This window comes from Prionailurus bengalensis, chromosome D1 (genome assembly GCF_016509475.1).
Source record: "Prionailurus bengalensis isolate Pbe53 chromosome D1, Fcat_Pben_1.1_paternal_pri, whole genome shotgun sequence".
In the NCBI taxonomy this organism is placed as follows: Eukaryota; Metazoa; Chordata; class Mammalia; order Carnivora; family Felidae; genus Prionailurus; species Prionailurus bengalensis.
In genome coordinates this window covers 85,407,484-85,429,417 of record NC_057346.1, presented here as the reverse complement: position 1 = coordinate 85,429,417, position 21,934 = coordinate 85,407,484, and the positions used below count along the sequence as shown (strand labels likewise).

At 39.7% G+C, this 21,934-nt stretch overlaps 1 protein-coding gene across 2 annotated transcripts in view; it reads left to right on the top strand.

Annotated features, from left to right (window-relative positions):
• Positions 1 to 21,934, top strand: part of MPPED2 (metallophosphoesterase domain containing 2) — a 174,510-nt gene that overhangs the window by 4,759 nt on the left and 147,817 nt on the right. For both annotated transcript variants that reach the window (XM_043580857.1, XM_043580859.1), the window contains exon 2: positions 1,413 to 1,661. In XM_043580857.1, coding sequence (XP_043436792.1) covers positions 1,534 to 1,661 — 128 coding nt within the window. In that variant the 5' untranslated portion in view covers positions 1,413 to 1,533. The remainder of the gene's footprint in view (positions 1 to 1,412; positions 1,662 to 21,934) is intronic.

Below are 21,934 nucleotides of genomic sequence, written 5' to 3'. Positions count from 1 at the left end.
AGGCCATCTGCCTTTTGCTTGATATTTAAGGTGTTTCATGCCAAATTTAAATCTAATCTTATTTTTCTAAATATTTTTTATTTGAGATAGCAGTTAAGATTCCCGGAGCTTAATGGGGCACATGGCAAACATATTCTGATGTGGAGCGCTTAAAGTAAGAACGTGGGTTACGCCCAAGTGTTACTCAAGGAGCATGCTCCCCGCTTCTTCTCTATTGCATTGATCAATTGCAATAGCCTCAATGCAGGGATCTGCTCTCTCAGTCTTTGCATACCTACTGTAGAAATAAACATCCTCATTTGTGAAGCCGGCACAGCAAATAATATACTGACACTTATAAAAATAATAAAAACTAATGGAAATTTTGAAAGAATGAAACCAACTACTGAGAATTATACAGCACCAAGCCAGAATGAGATGGTGGATGTAATGGCTGCCCCCCTTCAGTGTTCTCTTTGGGCTCTTAAGAGGGGCCGTAATGAATGCATCCAGAGTCGTGGTCCAAGCCTAAATGTGTTTAACTTTCCCCCACGTGACTCGAGTGTTTAAAGAAATTATATTACATTTAGCAAGAACGATTTGCCTTACCATAAGATTCTTGGCCAGAGTGGAGTACATATGTATACCAGGCGTTGAGCACCTACGTATGTGGGGAACTGCTTGTGAAAGAAAAAATTATGTGTAACATGCACATATTATGTATTATAATTACACACTGGTATCTATTGTAAGTGTAGCATTTTATTTTATTTTATTTTATTTTATTTTATTTATTTATTTTATTTTATTTTTTGTGAAAGAGAGAGAGAGCAGGAGTGCTCAGGCTCCACACTGTCAGCACGGAGCCCGACAAAGGGCTCAAACCCACAAACTGTAAGATCCTGACCTGAGCTGAAACCAAGAGTCAGATGCCTAACCGACTAAGCCACCCAGGCGCCCCTATAAGTGCAGCATTTTAAATTTACACTGGTCATTGTGTTATATGACTGTGTTAAGCATTGAGATTTCAAATTATTCTATGACATCAACTCTGTACAGACCAAACATTCCAATTAGCAGGGAAGGTTTGGAAGATTCTCCACTTCGAGCACAAACCATTTATAGTTAGACACCATGGCAACTGTGGATATGCCCCTTCCGTAATTCATGTTAAGTGCCATAATTATAATTAAAGAGGAAATCTTAGTTTGAACACCGCTGAAGTGATTTGCTAGCAGCCAGCAGTGTTAGATGGACTGCAGTGTCCACTCTGAAGTACCTGCAGGGTGAGGGTTGGAAAAGGTTGTATCCACGAGGCAACAACACATATTAAGATTTTTCTTGAGCCAATTGCACATCCCGGTGTCCTAGCTGACGTTTCTTAAACACCTTCTTTTTCTTTGTTCTCATTTTATAATTTTTTTTTTTTTCAGAAACTCACAGTGGTATTGATGTGTAGATCCTTGGGTTCAGCGGTTGGCTGAAACACACCATGCCTGCTTCCATCCTTTGCTCCGGAAAGTTGTGAATTGCTCATGCCTATAGGGAGGAAGGATGGCTCATGGGATTCCTTCTCAAGGCAAAGTTACCATAACGGTGGATGAGTACAGCTCAAACCCCACCCAGGCATTCACACACTACAACATCAACCAGAGCAGATTCCAGCCGCCACATGTACATATGTAAGTATCACTCGTGAACCAAAAAAAAATTATCAGTCAAGAAAATAGAAGTAAAATAAGAAAGTCACTAATGACTTCTGTCAGGGAGAATAAAAGTTATGTGATTCGTAAAACAGATTGGTATCTGTGGTTCCAAGTACAGCTCAGAGGAATACTCTACATCTGTGTAACCTTTTCAGTTTTCAGAGGACTTTCAACCATAATTTCACTTAAGATCGTCAGATCTAAGGGGTGGTGGTTGGTTGCCCACATTTTGTGGACAACAGAGAGGTTAAGGTATTTGCCTACTGCCACACAGTGACTTTTGGCAGAGTCTTCTGACCCCTGGTTCAATTTGCTTCACGTTGCATTGTTTGCCTCCATGATGAAATATTTCTTTAAAATTTCTGTAGTTTTTCCCCCCACACCTCACCCCACTACCCCTTTACATTCAGCTGAGAAATAGGCCTAATTGGGACTAATTGTCCAGCCACTGCTAAATCCATTGTCTTGCCTGTTGCTGGTGGAACGTGTGCTGCATGCTGCAGGACTCCAACAATATGGAGAACAAAAGATTAAGGGACAGTGGAACAGTCGGTTCCAGGAATTGTACTTTTCTCTCGCTCCCTAATACTATTTAAGTCATGTTTCAGTTTTAAACTGTTTAAGGAACAGAGTGTGGGAGAAACCCAGAGGCAAGGGTTTTGCAGCACCTGGTGCATACCAGCTTGTTTCTCTTCCTTTGCTACAGGATGTGCTGGGCTCTCATCAGAAGGGGCAAAAGGTCATCATCTCCCTGGTTTATTCAATGCCTGGTGTTCATTCTCTATTAGACCCTTCCAGTGTCTTAACGTGAGTCTTTCATAGTAGGACTAAACCTCTTTGAAAACCATTGTATAGTCAAGAGAGAAAGGAGGTTAGAGCTCTGTTGACTGTTTTTTCCATTCCTGGCAGAACTGAACTTGGGGCCTAAGTCACAAGCTCTTTTTTTAGCATTTGTTTTATTGGAGCATTTGAAAAATAGTAGGGCCCCCCCTCCCCCCCCCCCCCACACATACAGAACACATTCACATACCTTTCCCCCCCCCCTTAGTTTAGAAACACTAGCCAAACAAAAAGATCTTTCTTGACTGCCTGGGTATTAGTGCAAATACTAGGATGTTACTTTGCAAGTATATTCTGTAGAGCCACTCAATTACCTATAATGGGATTTCTGGAAAAAAGAAAAAGAGAAAGAAATCCTTGGAAAAGGTTAGTGCTAAACTATCTTTGAAGAATTTTATACTTTCTTTAAATCAGAATATATTCATGATGATGAAGGATTTGTTAACATGATATTAAGGAAAAGTTTTTAAGGTGAATAAGATTTTCCTTTGTTAAAATGGCTTTTCTGAACAATAACTCGGTTCATTTCAAAATTTTCCTTTTATTCTTCTGCTCCTAATGATTTCTTTTTCTTCAAATATGTTATAGAATTTGTGCAAGCTGGACTTAGGATACCTTTAGCTCTGTTCTGCTCGTGTGACATTTTGTATTAAAGAATCACAAAGAACTTTGTGGATTCTGTTCCTTTCAGGCAAAAGAAAGTATGTTTTGCCTCCAATTCCTTGGAAGATGCCTGATAGGGAATATCACCTTAAGTCTTTACTCATCCATGACCATAAGATTCTGCTGGTGAACTGTGAATGAACAGAGATATTAAAAAAGCATGTAACCTTAGAACTAATCTGCTTAGATCTAGCCATGAGAAATTCCAAGGATCAAATTATACCTTTTTTGAAACTTTTTTTCACTTGCGAAATGGGTTTTGTAGTTGTAGCCTGGATAGCTGTGTAGCCCTTTTACTGGACATCCCACCTTGGAATAGAGGACACTTGCCTTTTCACCTTTATCACCTGCTGAGGGCAATCCCACCTGAACCCTTTGTTCCAGCCATATAAGTTGCTTCACGGTCACCTGAGCACACCTTGGGCCTCTCCTTCTTGGTGCCATTGCTTTCATCGCTTCTCATGGCTGAGACACTCACATTTATGTTCTGCTCATCAAATACCTCGAGCCAGTTCAGGCCTCTCTGCATCTGTAAAACCTCTTTTATGTCTCCTAGTCCATACTGACTGTGCCCCCACTTCCCAACACAACACCCCTGGTCGTTATTTCAGCCCATATCACCTGCATCGTTATCTTTGTCTCCCTTATTCGTTTCCTAAAAGCAATGATTGAGAGCGTGTAACAGTTGTTCAGAAACACTGATTGATGGGTTGATCGAGCGATCCTTTGATTTGACTATGCATTGAGATGAGATATTGTGACTAAGATTTGGAGCTTTTCATTGGAATTTTTCTGTTCTTTCTTAACATTTTGAGTGTTTGTACGAAGGTGTGAGTGTACGTGAAGCTGCTGGCTCACTTTTTCCTTGGCTTGACTTTTCCTTGCTTGGTGCCCTAGCACAGTCTAGGCATGCAGGTCTCTCGGGTACATGTGATCGTGTTACATTTCTTTTATATTAAAAAAGTGGGCTTATTCTAAATAGAAACTTATATTGTCTGGAAAATATCCATAAAATACTTAGTCTAAAATTCCTTCATTTTTTCTGAAATTTTCAACATGTCATGGCAGAGGCTTGTTCCTTTTCCCCAAAGATACTTTGTCTTTTCCACTTGAATAGTTGTTGATTATTTTGCAAGGGATCCTTAAAATGTTCCCTTTCCTTTTTCATTTGCAACTGAGGTCCATGCAGACCTGTAATGGATCACCTGAACTGGAATTCCAATTCTGGTCCCTTAAATGATTTGTTGTTTTCTTTCACACAAACTATGGTTTTTTTTTTTTTTTTTGGCCTTAATTAAGGAATCTCTCACTTCCCATTTAATTCAGGTAGTCTGACGTCAATTTTGTGACCCACCCTTGGCAATTTAGTTTTCTTCTCCATGCCTCAGTTTACTCATCTGTACACATTTGCACTAAATGATAGCTATGGATCTTTTTAGCTCTGACATACTGAGATTAAGATTGCTGTTAACACAACATTTATTTGCAAGGGGTTGCTATAGGGGGGATACATAAGACTTGTTTCCCATCTCCATCAAGATCATCACTGATTTCAAAGCTATTGTTTCAAGTGACTTGAGGAGATTTACTACCTGGTCTTGATTTGGTTTCTCCTGTGAGTTCTGACGAGGCTGTCACCAAGCTTTCTAAGAACCACTGGCCTGCATCTCTGCCTGTGACATAGGGAAGATTTTTTTTTAATTGAAGTATAGTTGACACACAATGTTACATTCGTTTCAGGTGTACAACATACTGATTTGACAACTCTATACCTTATGCTATGCTCACCACAAGTGTAGCTACCATCTGTTACTGTACAATACTATTACAACACCATTGACTATATTTCCTGTGCTCTACTTTCATCCCCATGACTTATTCATTCCATAACTGGGAGCCTGGATCTCCCACTCACCTGCACCCGTTTTGCCCATCCCCCACCCCTCTCCCTTCTGGCAACCATCAGTTTATTCTTTATATTTCTGGGTCTGTTTATGATTTTGTTTTGCTTTTTAGAGTCCCTCCCTCCCCCCCATATATAATATATACATATATATACATATATATATATATATACACACATATATATATGTATATATGAAATCGTATGGTATTTGTCTTTCTCTGTCTGACTTAGTATACTTAGCGTAATACCTCTAGGTCCGTCTGTGCTTTTTGCAAATGGTAATATCTCAAGGAAGGTTTTTTTAAAGAAAGCAATCCTATGTGACCTTGGGAAAGAATATTAAAGTACAGCTAGAGTTGACAGGGCAGAATTTAGCCAAGAATTTGTGTGCCCCTCTTACTCAGATTCTTGAATATAGTATTAGATGTGATGATTGAAAACCAACAATTAACAGAACTTCATTTTTCTACAATCCCTCCATTATTTTCTTCAATCCCACACATCCCTACAATTCCTCAACATCCCAGGCAGAATGTTGAGAAAATCATTCAGTATTTAGTATTTTTAATGTTGGTGGGAGGAGGCGCTGAAGGAACCAATGTAGGTTTGAAAGCATCATAAGAATTTTGTATATTTTTAATTATCTGAGGCCCAATAAGATATTATAAAACTTTTTTAGGAGGGTATTCAGCCATCTCAGCTTTTGCACTGAAAGTCTTGTATTCTGGGAGACCCTTTAGTGCTGTGCTAACCAGGAGGGTTGGTCACCCTACTGAGGTTAATTCTTCACCTTTGTCTTTAAGGCTTGGTTGCTAGGAAGCTCACATCATATTTTATTTTCAGTTTTAGTCACTTTGCGTGTCTTTGTCTTCGGTTGTCAACACCCCTGGAATATCACTCTGCTCATGTTCTTTTACACTTGTTTTTGGGAGGCAGCGTAGTATGGTGTTTGACATCTCTAGTGGAATATGATTGTTAGATTTAAAACCTGGTTTGCACCACTTACTAGCTGTGTAACCAACTGTGGGCAAATGTATTAAGTTCTCTGTGTTTTCTTTTTCCATTTGTGAAATGTGGATGATAAAAATAGTGCCTATCTCAAAAGGTTGCTGTGAAGGTTAAAGCAGTTATTACTTGTGAAATTCCTAGAGGAGTTCTTAGTACATAGTTAATACTCATTATTTGTTTAGCTGTTTTTACTGATTGTTTTACTGAGTCTGCATTTTTTTGTTCTAAGCTGTCTCAATTCATTTTGAAAATCAGTGGAGTAAAAATAAGTGAATAAATAAGAAAGTCACTGGTAAGTTTTGTCCTATCTTCCTCAAGGAATCATTCCCAGCAAACCTTTCTGAATGGGATATTTGGCTATCAGGGTTGGCAGGTGTTCTGACTTCTTGGTGCCTGTCAAGGTTATACACAACCTAGGATTACCTCACTTAACTTCCAGTTACTCCTTGGGAGTGACAGTCCTAAGGGGAGAAGGAATCCAGTGAACTGAGTGTTGCCTAGTTATTCTCTGTGAAATCACTGTGGCCTTCTTCCTCTTTGCCTGTTCTCAGGTTCTTGTACCCTCATCAATGTCTTAGGCTCCTCACCTATGGTTGTGGTTAACACAGGAGCATCAAGAATTAACTATAATCAGGATTGAGTGCAAAGGGCCAGAGCTTTGGCTAGGGAATGAAGACAATGTTCACATAATAGCTGAGAATGTGGTCTGAGATCAGAAATCTATATACAAGTGTTGATCCTGCCAGTTACTAGTTTGGTGAGTGATGATGGACAAATGACTGAGTCTTGTCGCCTGTAAAATGGGTCGAACGACCCTTTAAGACAGTTGTGAATATTAAGTGAGATAAAGCATATGACATATAGTGCCTGAAAGATAACAATGGATAACTAGATGCTGTGATAATTATTATGATCTTGTCTGTATGGTCTTGTGTCAAACTGGTGAACATGAGATACGCTTTAACATCTTCCTTTCCGAAGATTCTTGGTTGTATAAAATCTGACAAGCCCAACTTGTGGTTTTTTTGCTATATTGCATTGTATAGTACTTGTCAGTATTTGTTTGGATGTTGTGAGTCAAAAATGACCTGAAGCTTTTAGGGTATCTTGGTGATTCCATTCTCAATTCTTATAGGATTTTGTTTGTTTGTGTGATCTGAAGTTCCATGTTTTGTGGTGGGAAGTAACTGTTTATTTCAGGTCCATGTTAGGCATCCTTAGATGCAAAAACAAAGTTATAGGAGGGAATTATGAAACGGTGCCTTTTGGTTAAAAAAATATACAAGTATGTAGAAAGGAACACCAGTGTTACTGGTGATTGTTTAGGGAATGAATTGGGGGAGGGAGTAGTGGGTAAAGACCTTTCGCTTTTTATTTTATATGCTTGTATGTGGTTTGACTCATTTTTATAACAACGATGTAATGCTTTTTTGAGAAAAACATTTTTTTTAAGAATGATAAAAATGTAATGTGTCTACAGGTCCTTCTGCTTTGTCTGCAAGATTTGCACTAAAGGCTGACACAAATGTAAATCTTCTACTTTCTTTGGGTCCACCTTCTTTGGGTGGCACTTGCTTTATTTTATGTTATAATCAAGGAATTGACCAAAGGCTGTTTATTTGTTCAGTATGATTCAACTTGCACATGTGTGGGAAGGTGGGGGCAGGTGTCAAAGATGCCGCCTCCTTTTTCATCCTATACCTGAAGGGAAGTTTGTCTAGTATTTTCAGGTTCACTTTTGTAAAGAAATAGCTTGCAGTAGTGGACCACTTGATAGTACTTCAGGGAACTTATATGGTAGTCCTGCCTTGGTCACTAATTAAATCTATGGTCATATAGTACATTGGGCTTCTCTTAATTTCAGGACTTGATGCCCTTTGGCGTCATTGTCTCCTACTCTGGTCTGGCAGCTTCAGATTTCTTCTGTTTCTTTTCTTTAGGTCTGTTTGGAATTAAGAACATAAATCCCTCATCATTAGTAGTATTCTGTAGGAAAAGGATATAATAGTGAGGCATCATGGGGATATGGTGGAGAGGGAGAAGAGACATGACCCCCTAACACTCACCCCAGAGGAAGAGTATTATCAGTGAGTGAATGAATGTCTGGGGCTCTGTGAAACTGTACTTGACTAACAAGGTAGAAATTCATCCTTTGCTCTGGAGCTGGGCTGCATTAGCTGTTTGAAAAAAAAAATTCTAAACATTTTTTTCTCATGGTAAGCCACTCGTTCTCATTAGAGATTTATCACTGGCCTGCACATTAGCATGGCCATAATTTTTGTTAATGTTTTCAATCTGAAATTCATCGTGGAGATGCTGAATGGCCCTTTTCGTCTGCAGTCCTATGTAAACACAGAGTATTTTTCTTTTCCTCTCTCATTTCTTTTCAAAAATAAGTTCTTTTTCTTATATACTCCCTGAGGGTACTGGTCTTGTGGTCCGTGACAGTTTGACTTCATTTTAGAGCTGACTTTTTTCTTGTTCTGTAGATTTCTTTGTTTGCATTCAAGCATTAAAAAGGCAACCTAAAATTAGATAGTTTTTTTTTTTTTTGTCCATATGGAATTTGTTCTTAGAACCTGGTTGTATGTTGTATAACTAGGTAGTATTTTTTGTTTGTTTTTTGGTTTCTTGACTTTCGGGGAGGGTAAAGAATTTTGACAAATAAAGTCGATCCCATCTACTTGGTTTTTAAATTCTGAAATACTTCCATTTATAGAGATAAAGAAAGATTCAAAGGGAAAGTGTGGCCACAATGGATAGACACATCCTGAAACTGGGAAACCACCAGATCACCTCTCTTTACGGATTGAATCTGTCTCCTGCTCTAAGTACAGGTTTTGTTATTTTTTTTTTTTAAACTTCCTTCATGGAGATGTTTTGAGACAAGCATACAAAATGGCTAACCAGGAAGTTATGCAATAGGGAGTCTGTATTTGAGACATATTTAATTTTAATTCTGAGATTTTAGAGCTTATGACTGTGTAGATTTCAAGATATGGAAGCAAAACCAATGTCACTGAATCTACCATGTGTTGTATAGCGAATTCTAGGTCATTCTGAATTATTTCTCAAAAGGAAAATAAGCTTGCTGCGTCTCCAAAGATCTGTTCATCAGCTTGTTTTTCTTCCTTTTCAGTTTTTTCTTCAGCTCTGTTCTTCCATATTTTATTCCCTTTTAGACTTCCACTGCCTGCTGCAAACTAGATGTTTCAGTAGCCATCCTGGCATGATTGGACTGTTATTTCACTATCAGTATGGACAAAACCACCACCCTTTTGCAGACCACCATGTTAGTCTGCCTTTTTTTTTTTTTCTTTAATGTAGAAGTACACTTGGAGGCTTTGTCTGTGTAGAAACACTAACTCTGCAAAGAGGAAACTCTGTTGGATTTATTGGCCCTTGCAGTATTTGGGTCTGCATATTTTTATTCTATTTTGCTTTGAAGGTTTTTTTTTTCCTTCAATTTCTGTCCCTGTAGAAGGGTAAAATGTACATAAGAAAATGCATTTTTGCAGGCTTTTCGTATTTTCTTCTTTTACCACAAATCAAGAATATAAGCCCCTCTAGTGGGTTTAAATTTTTGTGCAGTTTTATATTAAGTAGTAAAGCTCTTGACAGCAGTTGAAAAAAGAAAAGAGAAAGAAAAGCTAGTGCCGTTAATAAAGCAAACAGGTAAATGTTCAGTACTTGATATTATTGAACTTTAAAATTCCAAGTGAGAATTAAACCATTCTTGGTTCCTCTTTTGGTAGTGGCTTCCTTGAAAGATTGCCGTGACACAGACTCTACCCAAGCCCATTTATGTCTTTGTGCAGAAAGCCTCTGAAACCTTCCAGCTCAAAGATTTGATAATTCTTGGATTGGAAAAATATCTTTTCCCATCTTGCGGTGGGCTATTTTGGCATTTATACTGATTGGCTAAGAGAAGTGGCTTACTTGTGGTATTTGGTTTTAGGTATTTGGGCCACAGACCAAGTTTCAAACCGTTTACATATTGCACACTTAGTTTAAAATGTGTTTTGCACAAAGACTTGAAACCGAAATCAAGAAAAAAATTAAGTCTTCCACCAGCTAAGCATGTTTCCTTAATTTCCTGATTTAGCCTTTTGCTATGACATAGACAGTATACTAGCTCTATTTTAGTTCTGAGTTTTGGAACATACTCCTCTTTTTGTTTCATTTTGCTCTGCCTTAGGACTTCAAAGATAACTACAGAAGCCTGTCAGACTGTATTAGATACTTTCTTTTTGAAATCACAAATATACCCATTGCCCTTGGTCTTTCCTTATATTTAACATATTCCATTTTTAAAAATGTTACCAACTTTTGCATATTGGTCCTGCTTGGGTGGGCAAGGAATATAATGAGGAGATGTGTGTTTTATGGAGAAGAGGAGAAATGGGAGTAGGTGTGAAGGAGACAGAGAGAGGGAGGAAGGGAGAGAGAAAGAGACAGACAGACAGACTAGCAGATATATTCATTAGATCATAACTCTTTCTTGCAATTATGATGTTCCTGGCCTTGGGCTTGACTGTGATACCAGGAGAGTGTCAGCATCCCTAAACATCAGTCAATAGGGAGATAAGACAAATTGCACCTTTGCTTTCTGGAGTGTGTCTGCCCACCCCACATATGAATGAATCCAGCCCTCGAAAGGATCCGAATGGCAATTTTTGACACATTGACCTGTTTTGATCTCTGAGAGGGAACGATTTGTTAGGTCCTTTTAGGTAAATCAGACTTTAGGTTTGTATTTCAATAGTTTTAGAAAAAAGCCATTTGACAAATAACGAACTATAAACTGGCTTTTGAGAAATCTAAGAATATCTGAAATTGCGATTTCCCAAGGTTGGCCGTCTGTTAGTATCTTAGGAGACTTACCATATGTTGTGCTCAGATTCTGACTTTTACAGGTTAACTTGTTTTCACTTTGTTCTTAACCCTCACATTGTGGGCACAACTGGTAATATTGAAACCTATTTTGACTCCACAGATTTAGAGAAAAGAAGATGGGGAGGGCAGATGTTTGGGAAGAACAAGCGAGGAAGGAGGTGTTAACTCCTATAGGATTTTAAGCCCTCATTTTCCCATCATGCCGTTGAAAGAAGCATCTAATGTTTTCCCCATGTGAAATATAAAGGCCTGGGTATCTGTTCGGTGCAGTGGAGTGAGCCCCGTCCTACCCCCACGCCCGTGACACTCCTGAGAATTGGGAAGGGGAATAATAACCCTGTGGGAGGTTGTTTGCTCCACATTGTGCCCCTTGGTGGTGGATGCCTCGTCTGTTTTGCATCTCTCCATCTCGACCCCTCCGCGTTAATGGCAGCCGGCACGCTCCACTGTTTATCTTGGAATTTGATACCATCATCTTGGCAACCAAACTGGGACCTTTACTGCTCAGATTGTTTGTCATTTGTTGTTAATTATCTGTTACCATAAATTCTGCACTTTGAGGAAAAAGGGAATGTTTTGAAATATTTCCTCCAACATGTGAATGGAACTTCATTTTCTGTGGACAAAAGAGGGGGGAAAATCAGCCCTTTGGGGAATTGGTTTCAGGGAAATCAAATGCCCTGTTTTTTTGAGACAGGCTTGTAGATCCCACTAACGGAGCCAGAATTTGCAGAGAAAGAACCTTTGCAATTTAGCAATGATCTCTGGTTGTGAGAGGTAGCCCCCTTTTAAGGAAAAAAAATAATTTAACTTTACGTGAGGGGCTTTGCTTTTATCACAGTCTCTTTGCGCCATAATTGTATTTTGCGTGTGCGAGAGCCCGTTCCCCACAGTCGGTTCCTTCCTTTCAGAGGTTATTAAGACAAAGCAGTCCAGAGTGAAAAGTAGCTTCTGCTTACCTGCCTTTATGAGGTGTTTATTTTGTTAAGTGTAGAATTAAAATGAGCTTTCTGGCCATTAGTGGATTTTAGTCATGCCCCCACACTCTGCGGGAAGTTGTGTCACCTTATAAACAAACAGTGCTGTTTTGCGAGGTGCTGTACCACGGGCTGCAGGAGCCACTGCTGGACTTAATATCTTAATAAACCTGTAAACAGAGGAACATGAGAGAGGGAAGAAGGAACACACGTATTTTGGAGGGGAGAACTCAGGAGGAGAGTGTTACTCAGCAGAAATCTAGGCACATTTAAAAATATTTAAAAAATGAAATCATTTGAAAAGCCGCCCTCCCCCCCCAAAAAAAAAACCCCAGTGTGTCCAGATTCCAGTCTGTCTCTCCACCCCCATGCCCCTTGCATGTGCTTGGGTGTATTCTCTGCCACTAGTGCCTTAGCTTTATCGTGGGGATCATAGTAATATATGCTTCACTAGGTAATAGTGAAGTTTATATTAGATGATGCTTAGTGCTTCATGAAACACTTAGCACAGCATCTCAATGCTCAATGCGTGGTAGCTATTAGTATCAATAATATTGTTCATCATGACGTCATGACCGCATTCCCAGCATTAACCCTTGAGCTTCGGCAGAGTCTTAATGGTGGCACGTGAGCCATTATTACCATAACTCTTGTCGATGCCGTTATATGTGGTGTGTCTGTTTTATTCTTGTTCAGAAGTTTGTATTTTTTGTTTTTGTTTCCGTTTCCTCCTGCTTCTCAAGTTTTTAGGGCCTGTGCTGTCTCCCTAGGGATTCCCACACTGGGAGGGAGGGATTGAGTCTGTGTGAACCTACTGATAGCCAGGGGCACAGACTTACTAAACTCTTATCTCAGCTCCCTGCATGCTGCCTGAGACAGTGTGAGTCTAAGAGATGTGCCTTTACTGGAGCTGTGGAATTTACTTGGGTCTGCTGCCCTGAGTTTTCCCAGAACCAGAGAACGTTCTCCCCAGGCTTATAAGGAATCACGGTAATAGTGTTGTTTCTGAAATAAAGCACCGTTTCTACGTATTCCACTTCCATTGTCCTTTTATTTCCTCTCAGTGCTTTTTAAAGGGAGTACATTAGGTATGTGTGCACTCTTTTAGCACACAGATTACAATCAGACTTTAGGATTAAGAAATGTGTATTAAATTAGTGTCTCAGACTTAGTAACAGTTTGAGTATGAAAACTAAGAGACGGGGGAGGGTGCAGAGAATGGAGGTTGGGGGAAAAACACCCTCAGACTGCGCTGAGGGAGGCTGGGAAAAGGATTTAACACTTTGGATTTTTTAGAAGCCATTAAAAGTCTGATGGGATCAGATTACCTGACTGCACATCTGAAACATGAAACTCTTGCCCTAAACCGTGCAATTGAGTTAAGCTCAAAATTCAAGGCCTCCCCCTAAGACTGGCCTCTGGGTAAGCCTCATTGTGAATCACGAAATGATTTCCTTTGAGAGGAGCAAGGACTACAGTGAGGTTTTTATGGCCAATTTAGTCTGTATACTGGTGCCAGCCAGACATTTGGCAGCAGTTAGTGCCAACTTTGGTGATCTGTCCACCGATTTTTCCCAAGGTCTTCGATCCTGTCTGTTTTCGGTGTTGACATTGAAGGGGAGACACTTTGTAAAGCCAGCTTTCTAGGCACACCTCTTGGATTTTTTATTTTTTATGTTTTCCAAGTGAGAGGTACTGAGAGGTGTCGGGGAGAACAGCAGGCTGGTCCACTGCCTTGCACTTGGAGGTTCAGAATGATGTCAACAGAACCTCCTCCCTAAATGCTCTTTCTTTCCTCCTCCTTCCTCACTCCTTTAGGGGAGCCCTTGCCCTCTCTCTGGATTACGTGAGCCTTTATATAGTCCCTGACTTCCAGCGGGTCAACGTGGGATTTTTCGACTTTACCATGGTGCAAAAGCGATACTCATTAGAAACTGTATTTGAATTTGGATCTTTTCCTGGGCTAGCAATACATGATTCGATCCTCTCTGGCAATGCTGGGCCGTGGCAGCCACAGCTCCCAGTCAAGATGCAGTATGAAAATCAACAACCAATAATACACTCACAACATCCTTTACCCACACAACCATACTGTTTTTCAGTATAGTATTCAGTAAATTGCATGAGATAGTCAACACTTTATTATGAAATAGGCTTTCTGTTAGATGACTTTGCCCAACTGTAGGCTAATTTAAGTGTTGTGAGTGTAGTTAAGGTGGGCTAGGCTAAGCTATGATACTCCACAGGTTAGATGTATTTAACTTTTTCCAACTTATGATAGGTTTACTGGGAGGTAGCCCCATTATATGTTGAGAAAGATCTGTATTCAGAGTACTTACAAGTAATGCTTTTCCTTGGCCTCACTTGTCATAAATGTATTTTTAAATTATTTGTGAAATGACTGTCTTCCAGTGGGCTATGAAAGCAGCTACTCTGTCTTTTTAGTTTTATTTTATTTTTGTCTGCTTCTCTTGAGAGCCCCTATCACAGTACTAGACACATTCTCTATACTCTCCAAATACCTGTTGAATGAATGAGCGAAAGTTGAGCTTGCAAGGATTCAGTACTCCTTTAGTATGTGCTTCTCCGGGAAGTTGGTGCTCCTTTGTCATCATCCGTTCATTTTGAGAGCATCTATTTAGACTTGACCATATATTTGGCTTTAAAAAGGGTAACTTCTATAAGTCTCCCATGTTTTTTTTAAGGTGGAGCTGGATGAAGCTCAGAGTGAGTATTTCTGTTACTCCCACACTAATGCTATATAATCTGTCCTGCCTTCCACTGACATTTACACTGACAGTAGTAAATTCTCATTTCTAACATAGGAAAAACATCAGTTTCACTTTCAACTTGACCTGAAAGATCTGGGTTTCATATATTGTTCTCTAAACCCTGAGGCATCAGAAAGTATATTGTTTTAACTCCTTTATCAAGTGCTTGTTCATTGATCTTATTTGGAGTCAACAGTTATTGGATAGAACCGTAAAATTAATTAGGATATACTTCAGTCTGATCATCAGGAGTCTGACTGACAACTGCCCCTAATATGTGGAGTTGACATGAAATGAGGACCATGAAAATGGGTCATCTGTTATCATGGGAACCATGCATTTTGCATAAGACCAACTAGTTTTATTCTGTACTCGGATGTTTTGTAGCAACTTTTTTTTTTATGTGATAAACTTAATTATTAATAAGCTCTTCTAGACTAACTATTTTGACAGAAATCTGTGTTTTGGGTTAAGTACAGATAACACCATCCTCTCACCATTGGTGTTACATAGCAGTTGAAAACCTTTTTGAAAATTTGGTGGAAGGGAAAACAAGAGAAACTCTAAAAATATAGTGGAGCTCAGATCATGGGTGACTAAACTATAAACCTCTTGGAAACCAAGTGATTCAAAAAGCCCTGCATAAGGTACCAAGCTTAAGGAAAAATTTTATGTGGAGCAGAGCTTAAAAGAGAGGAGATAAGAAAAGGAGGCTTGGGTGGCAAGCACTTTGGGGCAGGAAGTTTTTGACTTAGGTGACCAACTTCAGGTTTTTTTCCCTGTTTCCATGACTGTGTCTCCTGAGGAAGGTGTTGTGCAATTAGGTTTTTTGGAGATGCCATTTGGCTGAAGACCTAATGGAGTTTCTGGACTTTGAGAGCTCAACTAGAATTGGGGGGAGCTTTTCGCCTTGTAGATAGAAGCCCTTTGATGGACCTGCCTCTTTGATAAGTACCTGTAGTGACTGGCAGTGACATTGTTTAGGTAAAGTATGGTTTAGTAATTGAGGAGTCAGTGCTCCTTAGTATATGAAAATCTTTCTTGAAAATAGGGAAGACACCAAAATCCACATGTGCAATTTAAATGAGCTTGTATTCTGCATTATAAATATGCACCGGATGCCAAGTAGAAAACCGGAACACTCTCTCAGGATGCTGTTAGGGCCAAGCAGAATCTCATTAGGGACAGCTTCAAAGATCAGTTCCTCGTGTCCATAAAAACAAGTGTAAATTATCTGGTGCGCGCCTGCTGTTAGCAGTTGTGCTGTTGCATTATGCATGATCCAGACTGCACAGAGGAGACGCGGCTGCATGGAATTCTGCAATATATGTGGGGATTTCTCCACCCAGACGCACACATGGAGATATTTTTTTGGTGCTGAGTCCTACATTTTGGAAATTTATTGGTGTCTTTTAGTTAATGGAGGGTACCATATATCCTGCTCCTACATTTTTGATGAATTGGAGTCAGTTCAGAGAGGCATGATAAGGCTTTGAATTGTTTATATGAACAACCAATCTGCTCAGATTTATGTATCTCGTGTGCTCACGTGCAGAGTCAGATTAGGGGGCCATGAATGTGTTTGCTGCACATAGAATAGGGTGGATTTGCTTCTACCATTCTCCCCTGTTTTGGTCTCCTGGGTATATTTGTAAAATAGTGTGAATACTCCATAAATTAAGAACATGTAGTCAGGTTTAACACACGAGGCTTTAATGATTAGTTTGAGAATAAATGCCTAAGGGTCTGGAATATATTCCTAAGCTTCACCATCTGAGGAGATAGAGAAGCAATAGAGTGTAGTGTTTAGAAAGAGTGTGGACTCTAGAACCAATTCTGTCAAGGGTTGAGTCTTGGTCTGCTTTTTACTGGCTGTGTGGTTCTGGAGAAGCTACCTAATCCCTACCTAATCTCATCTGTAAATGAGGGGAAAAATAAGTACCCATCTCATAGGTACTATAAGCTGTCATGGATGCTAACTCAGTTGATTATGTATAGTACCTAGAACATTTCCTGGGACACAGTAGGTTCTGTCAGCGTGTTGGCTCGTATTGGTGTTAGCAGCATCATTATCAGAGGGAGAACACCTTCCAGGGAAGCTGGGGAGGATGAGGTGTGGTGCACCCAGAGACATGGTTCATAAGCTTGAGTAGACATGTACATGTGAGGCTGAGGGCAGGCAAAGTCAGGGAACAACTACTTGCAGTGAATTGGGGGAAGCCATTAAAAATATGAAATAACTTAATGATGTATATCTTTGTTGTCCATATAACCCAGGGAAATAAGCATGAGATTTGGGGGAAAGAGTAAGAAATAGAAAAAAAGAGGCAACTTTCCTGTTGTCAGGGTCAGAGAGTGTCATAACATCTCTTGTTTCCACTTGTTTCTTATAGCCTAGTCCCAGGACAAGCATATGGGAGAAAAATCAAAAGAACAGCCTTACACGGTATCACATGGCTTAAGTCTGCAAACATTACAACTCCCATTACCTCCATTTTGAAATTAACATTTTCAGGTATAAAGAGATGGTCAAGATATCATTATTTCTCTTCCCAGACTAGAAGCTTTGTCAGGGCAGGGCTGATACTGGCTGATCTTGAATCCTCTGCAGTGCCCAAGGGCTCAGTAATGAAATACATCTTTGACAGATTAATGAACAGTCCTCAATATGTATTTATGTAATTTTGTCTTCCTGGTAGATTCTCTCTGAACTTACAATCTTCCCATCATCTTTAGAGAGTCATTCCTGCAATTGCAATACTGGCCCACAGGCTAGTTATTGCCAAACTTAATTGCTTCAGCATTCCTCCTTACAGTTCCCTGAAGATGCCCCTGGCACCTGCTGTCATTCACTCATCAATATCTGAGGGATGGTTTGTTGGTAGCTCTCATATTTTTTTAAAAGTTTATTTATTTATTTTGGGAGACAGAGAGAGAGAGAGAGAGAGAGAGGGAGAATACACATGCAAGAGGGGGAGGATGCAGAGAGAGAGGAGAATTCCAAGCAAGCTCCATGCTGTCAGCATGTAGTCTGACTCTGGGCTCAATCTCATGAACTGTGAGAACACAACCTGAGCTGAAACCCAAAATCCAATGGTTATCTAACTGAGCCACCCAGGTGCCCTGGTAGCTCTCATATTTTGACACTAAGTGGCTGAGGTCTCTTTTGCGATTCTATAGTCCTCGAACACCTTTTTTTTTTTTTTTTTGGAAATGAGAACCTTTAAAATACTGGCATAAGGCAAAGAGGTTTTTGCCATGATGGAAGCCTTGGAAACCACTACAGGTAGGGAGGAAATGAGCAAGAAGAGAGTGGGGAGTCTGGGGGAAGTTGGGTGTCACTGAAAATGTTTCATTTAATGAGTCAATCAATGAGTATTTACTGGAAGTAGCAAGGTGGGTTGGGATAGTGGCTGTTTCACCTAATTGTTTTATTCCCAGTACATGGCATAGGTCTGCTATAATAAATAAATAGTTACTGTTGAATAAATGTCTTGTTGGGTCTAGCAGTTAGAACAGTGTAGAACTGTAAGCTACCCATTGTTGTTTGCTAGGGGTGTTTTGCCTATTTCGGGAGTCAATCAGATGCACCCGAATTAAATAATACTTAATGAAGTAATCACGTGTGCATTATTATTAATAGTGTATCTAGTTGTATTTTTGTATACTTGTTGTATATGCTGTGCTCACTGTGAGGGAATAATGTGTGGAGAATTTTACATATGGCCAGTTGGTGACTCAGAGAGGTTGAGCGACCTGATCAAGGTTACACACAACTGGTTTGCAGGTAGAGTCTTTATGGCCCTACTGAGCAGAAAGTGCTTAAGAACTTACAAGGCAGATAATAAATTTTAACTGAGTAGGAGAAGCGAGGGAGAATTTCCTCAAGAACATATCTGAAATGAAGTCTTTTTCATCTGACAATTAACTCATTTAAATTGCTTTCCAATTTTATTTCTTTTTTTAATTTTTTATTAAAAAATTTTTTTAATGTTTATTTATTTTTGAGACAGAGAGGGACAGAGCATGAATGGGGGGGGGGGATGGGCAGACAGAGAGGGAGACACAGATTCCGAAACAGGCTCCAGGCTCTGAGCTGTCAGCACAGAGCCTGACGCGGGGCGCGAACTCACAGACTGTGAGATCATGACCTGAGCTGAAGTTGGACGCTCAACCGACTGAGCCACCCAGGTGCTCCCAAAGCCAGAATTTAAATATAGGAACCTTTAAGTAGAGACCTGAGCTGAAGTTGGACGCCCAACTGACTGAGCCACCCAGGCATCCCCCGATTTTATTTCTTAATAAAAAGGAATATCTTGGGTACCCCAAGATAGTCAGAGTATCTTTAGGTCTGACTCTTGTCCCAAACATGAAACAAGGTAGGCTCCCTGTAGGAGGCACCCTATGATGGGAAGCAGTATAAATTAAATGGGAGCAGCTATTTTCTGCCCTGGGGGATCACACTTCACTTTCATTTTATAATGTTTCCTCCTGTTTTTATCACTCTCATGTCCCTTGACTCCTCTCAAATTTGGCAGCAACTTCTGGATCCCAGGGCTCCAGAAACCACTGCCATTTCCTACTCAGGGACTATACACACTTGGGAAGCAATTGCATTTTTGCTAGGATGCAGGAGCTGAGAAGTGTGTAACCATGTGCGGTGGACTTGGATAATGGGTCACATTCCAAACAAGTTAAATGGTTTCAAGGCCTACTGCTTGTGCTGTGTGGAAATGAGCAAAGCTATATGCTTTTAGGTCTTTTCCATTTGGAGACACAAAGATGGAAATTTGGATGCTTCAAAGCAATGAATTTTACAAAGTTCAGTTTGAGTACTGTTTTGAGACCTGACTGTGGCTGAGTATCAAAGATCAAGGGTAACTCCATTTTTGACAAGTTCTCAGAGGCTACTATTTGGAAATGATGTTTCTGACCAAAGAACAGTGGTGTTATTGCACAGAAAATTGCTCCTGTTATCCATAATCGGTGTTGGCATCACTTGGGAGACCATTGAAGTGTGTCTTCGTCATTAAGATTGAGAAACCCTATGGCCACGAGTCACTCCACAAGGAGCATTTCCAGCCACATGCAGTTTGCCTCTTGGAAATGCTCTCTGTGGCAGGTGTGAGGTATCACACTAAACTTCTTTATGTTGAAACCACAGCTGCGCCCAAGTTGGCTCTGGCGATGATCCTCCTTGCTCAGGGTGCCACAGATTTTACTCTCAATAAGACTCTAGCCAAATGCCCAGGATGTTGGTACCGATGGCTGACAACTGGGCATTGGTTCAGTTGCTGGTGGTGAGCCAGAAGTACCTGTTAGATCTTTAAAAACTGAGCATCACAGAAAGTAGAATTCTTCCAGCTCTGTTGCTTTCCTGGGAGGTGCAACGATGGTATTTGGCAGCAACTTTCACACTGAGCTCTAACTGTTGAACTTCATAATGGGAAAATTTTCTAATAAAAGCTCTAGTTTTTGGTGATGATTAAAATTAGTAGTTCTGGAATCATCAACTCACTAGGCAGAGAAGTTCATAAAATATGCATTGTGAGGAGTCCAGCTAGTGACTATATTGTTGTAGCAGGCTTCATTTCACTGTAGAAATTATACATCCCTATTGTCTGTATACAGATACGTGTGTGTATAAACAGGCACACACACCCACAGACCAATGAAGGTTTAAAATTAAACATAGATGCCAAGTACTTACTGAACACTTCTATAAAACAAATAAAACGCTGGACATTGTTTGCATGTGGGTTGAATACCTCAGCTAACGATTACTCACGCAGTTGACCTTGTTTTCTATTGAGGGCACCAAGAAGCCACATTATTAAGCATATTGGGTCAACTCGGGGTTCACCGTTAACATCATTTTTCTTTCTGTGGAGATGAAAAGGTCTTCAGGCCGATCATTTTCTTTTTGTTCCATATTCGTGGGTGGGGGGGCGGGTAGCATGATTTTCGCATGACTCTTGGTCTGCTCTATAAATAAGCAGATTCAGTCTTTTGTTTTCAATGTAATCAGCAAGATTGCATTTGCATTGCTTGTAAGTGAATCACATAAGTGAAATTACATTGCCTGCATCTCATTTGGTATCATAAAATGTTATGGGATGCAGGCTGTTTTTCTCCAACTAAAGTGTCTTGAGTTGGTATTAGGGTGCTTGCTTTCATTTTCCTTTGTGACCAAATTTGTTGCATTCTACAGAGCTACGGCTCATATTTTCACGTATGTTAGTTGCTGGAGAAATACTCGTTCGTGTTCTCTAGAATGAGCTAAGATATTGGTTCAGTAGGGGGTAAATGGGGTTTTAAGACCATCTCACATCGTGTAGCAAGTGATTGCTAATCACTTTCTGTCGTTTGTGACAACTTCTGCTTACTAAGAGTAAATGCCAGTCACTGTTGGTTGGAAGTATAAAGCAATCTGAAGCTTTTCAGGCAGTTGGCTAAAGAAAACGGTTTACATAAAAACAAACACAAAAATAAAAACCTCAGTTCGTCACCATTTTATTTATTTATTTTTTCTAGTGACCAGTATAAAATGCGTCTCTTAAGGGGCTCTTCAAAAGATATTCTCTAGGCCAGTGATATAAAAGTCATTTTGAGATTCCCCCTCTTATTTCCTTGAAAATAAATAATTTAACACAACAGTAATGATTGCTGACTTCAAAAGTCAGTAATTTCAGTGACAAATGAGGATGCCTGACGTTTTCTTAATTCATGAATTTTTAAAGAATTTTTAAGACAAGTTGGAGAAAAGGTAGGAGTTCTTAGATAATCTGTAACACAGGGTGGTTATCCACAAAACCTCTCTTTATTAACTACATTATTGATACACCCCACAAATCAGCAGGCAGCAAGTGCTGAATATGCCCTTTGCTAAATGGGAAGACTGCTTTCAAAAAGAAGCACACCAGTTATAGTGATAGAGCAACAGTGAAGGTGTTTAGTAATGAATGGTGATCTTTGCTTATTTGGAAAGGTATTAGTAGAGAGAAATGGGAAGAATTAAATGTGAGTGGGTAGTTAAAATAGGACAGCGTGCATTTTTTTCTATCAGAAGACTTGAGCATACTAAGCCCAAAAGAAAAACTAACATTCTAAAAGAGCTTACACATTTTTTGGGTAAGATTTTGAAGGAGATAATGCAATTTTGTGTTCTTGTATTACCTAAAAAAATAT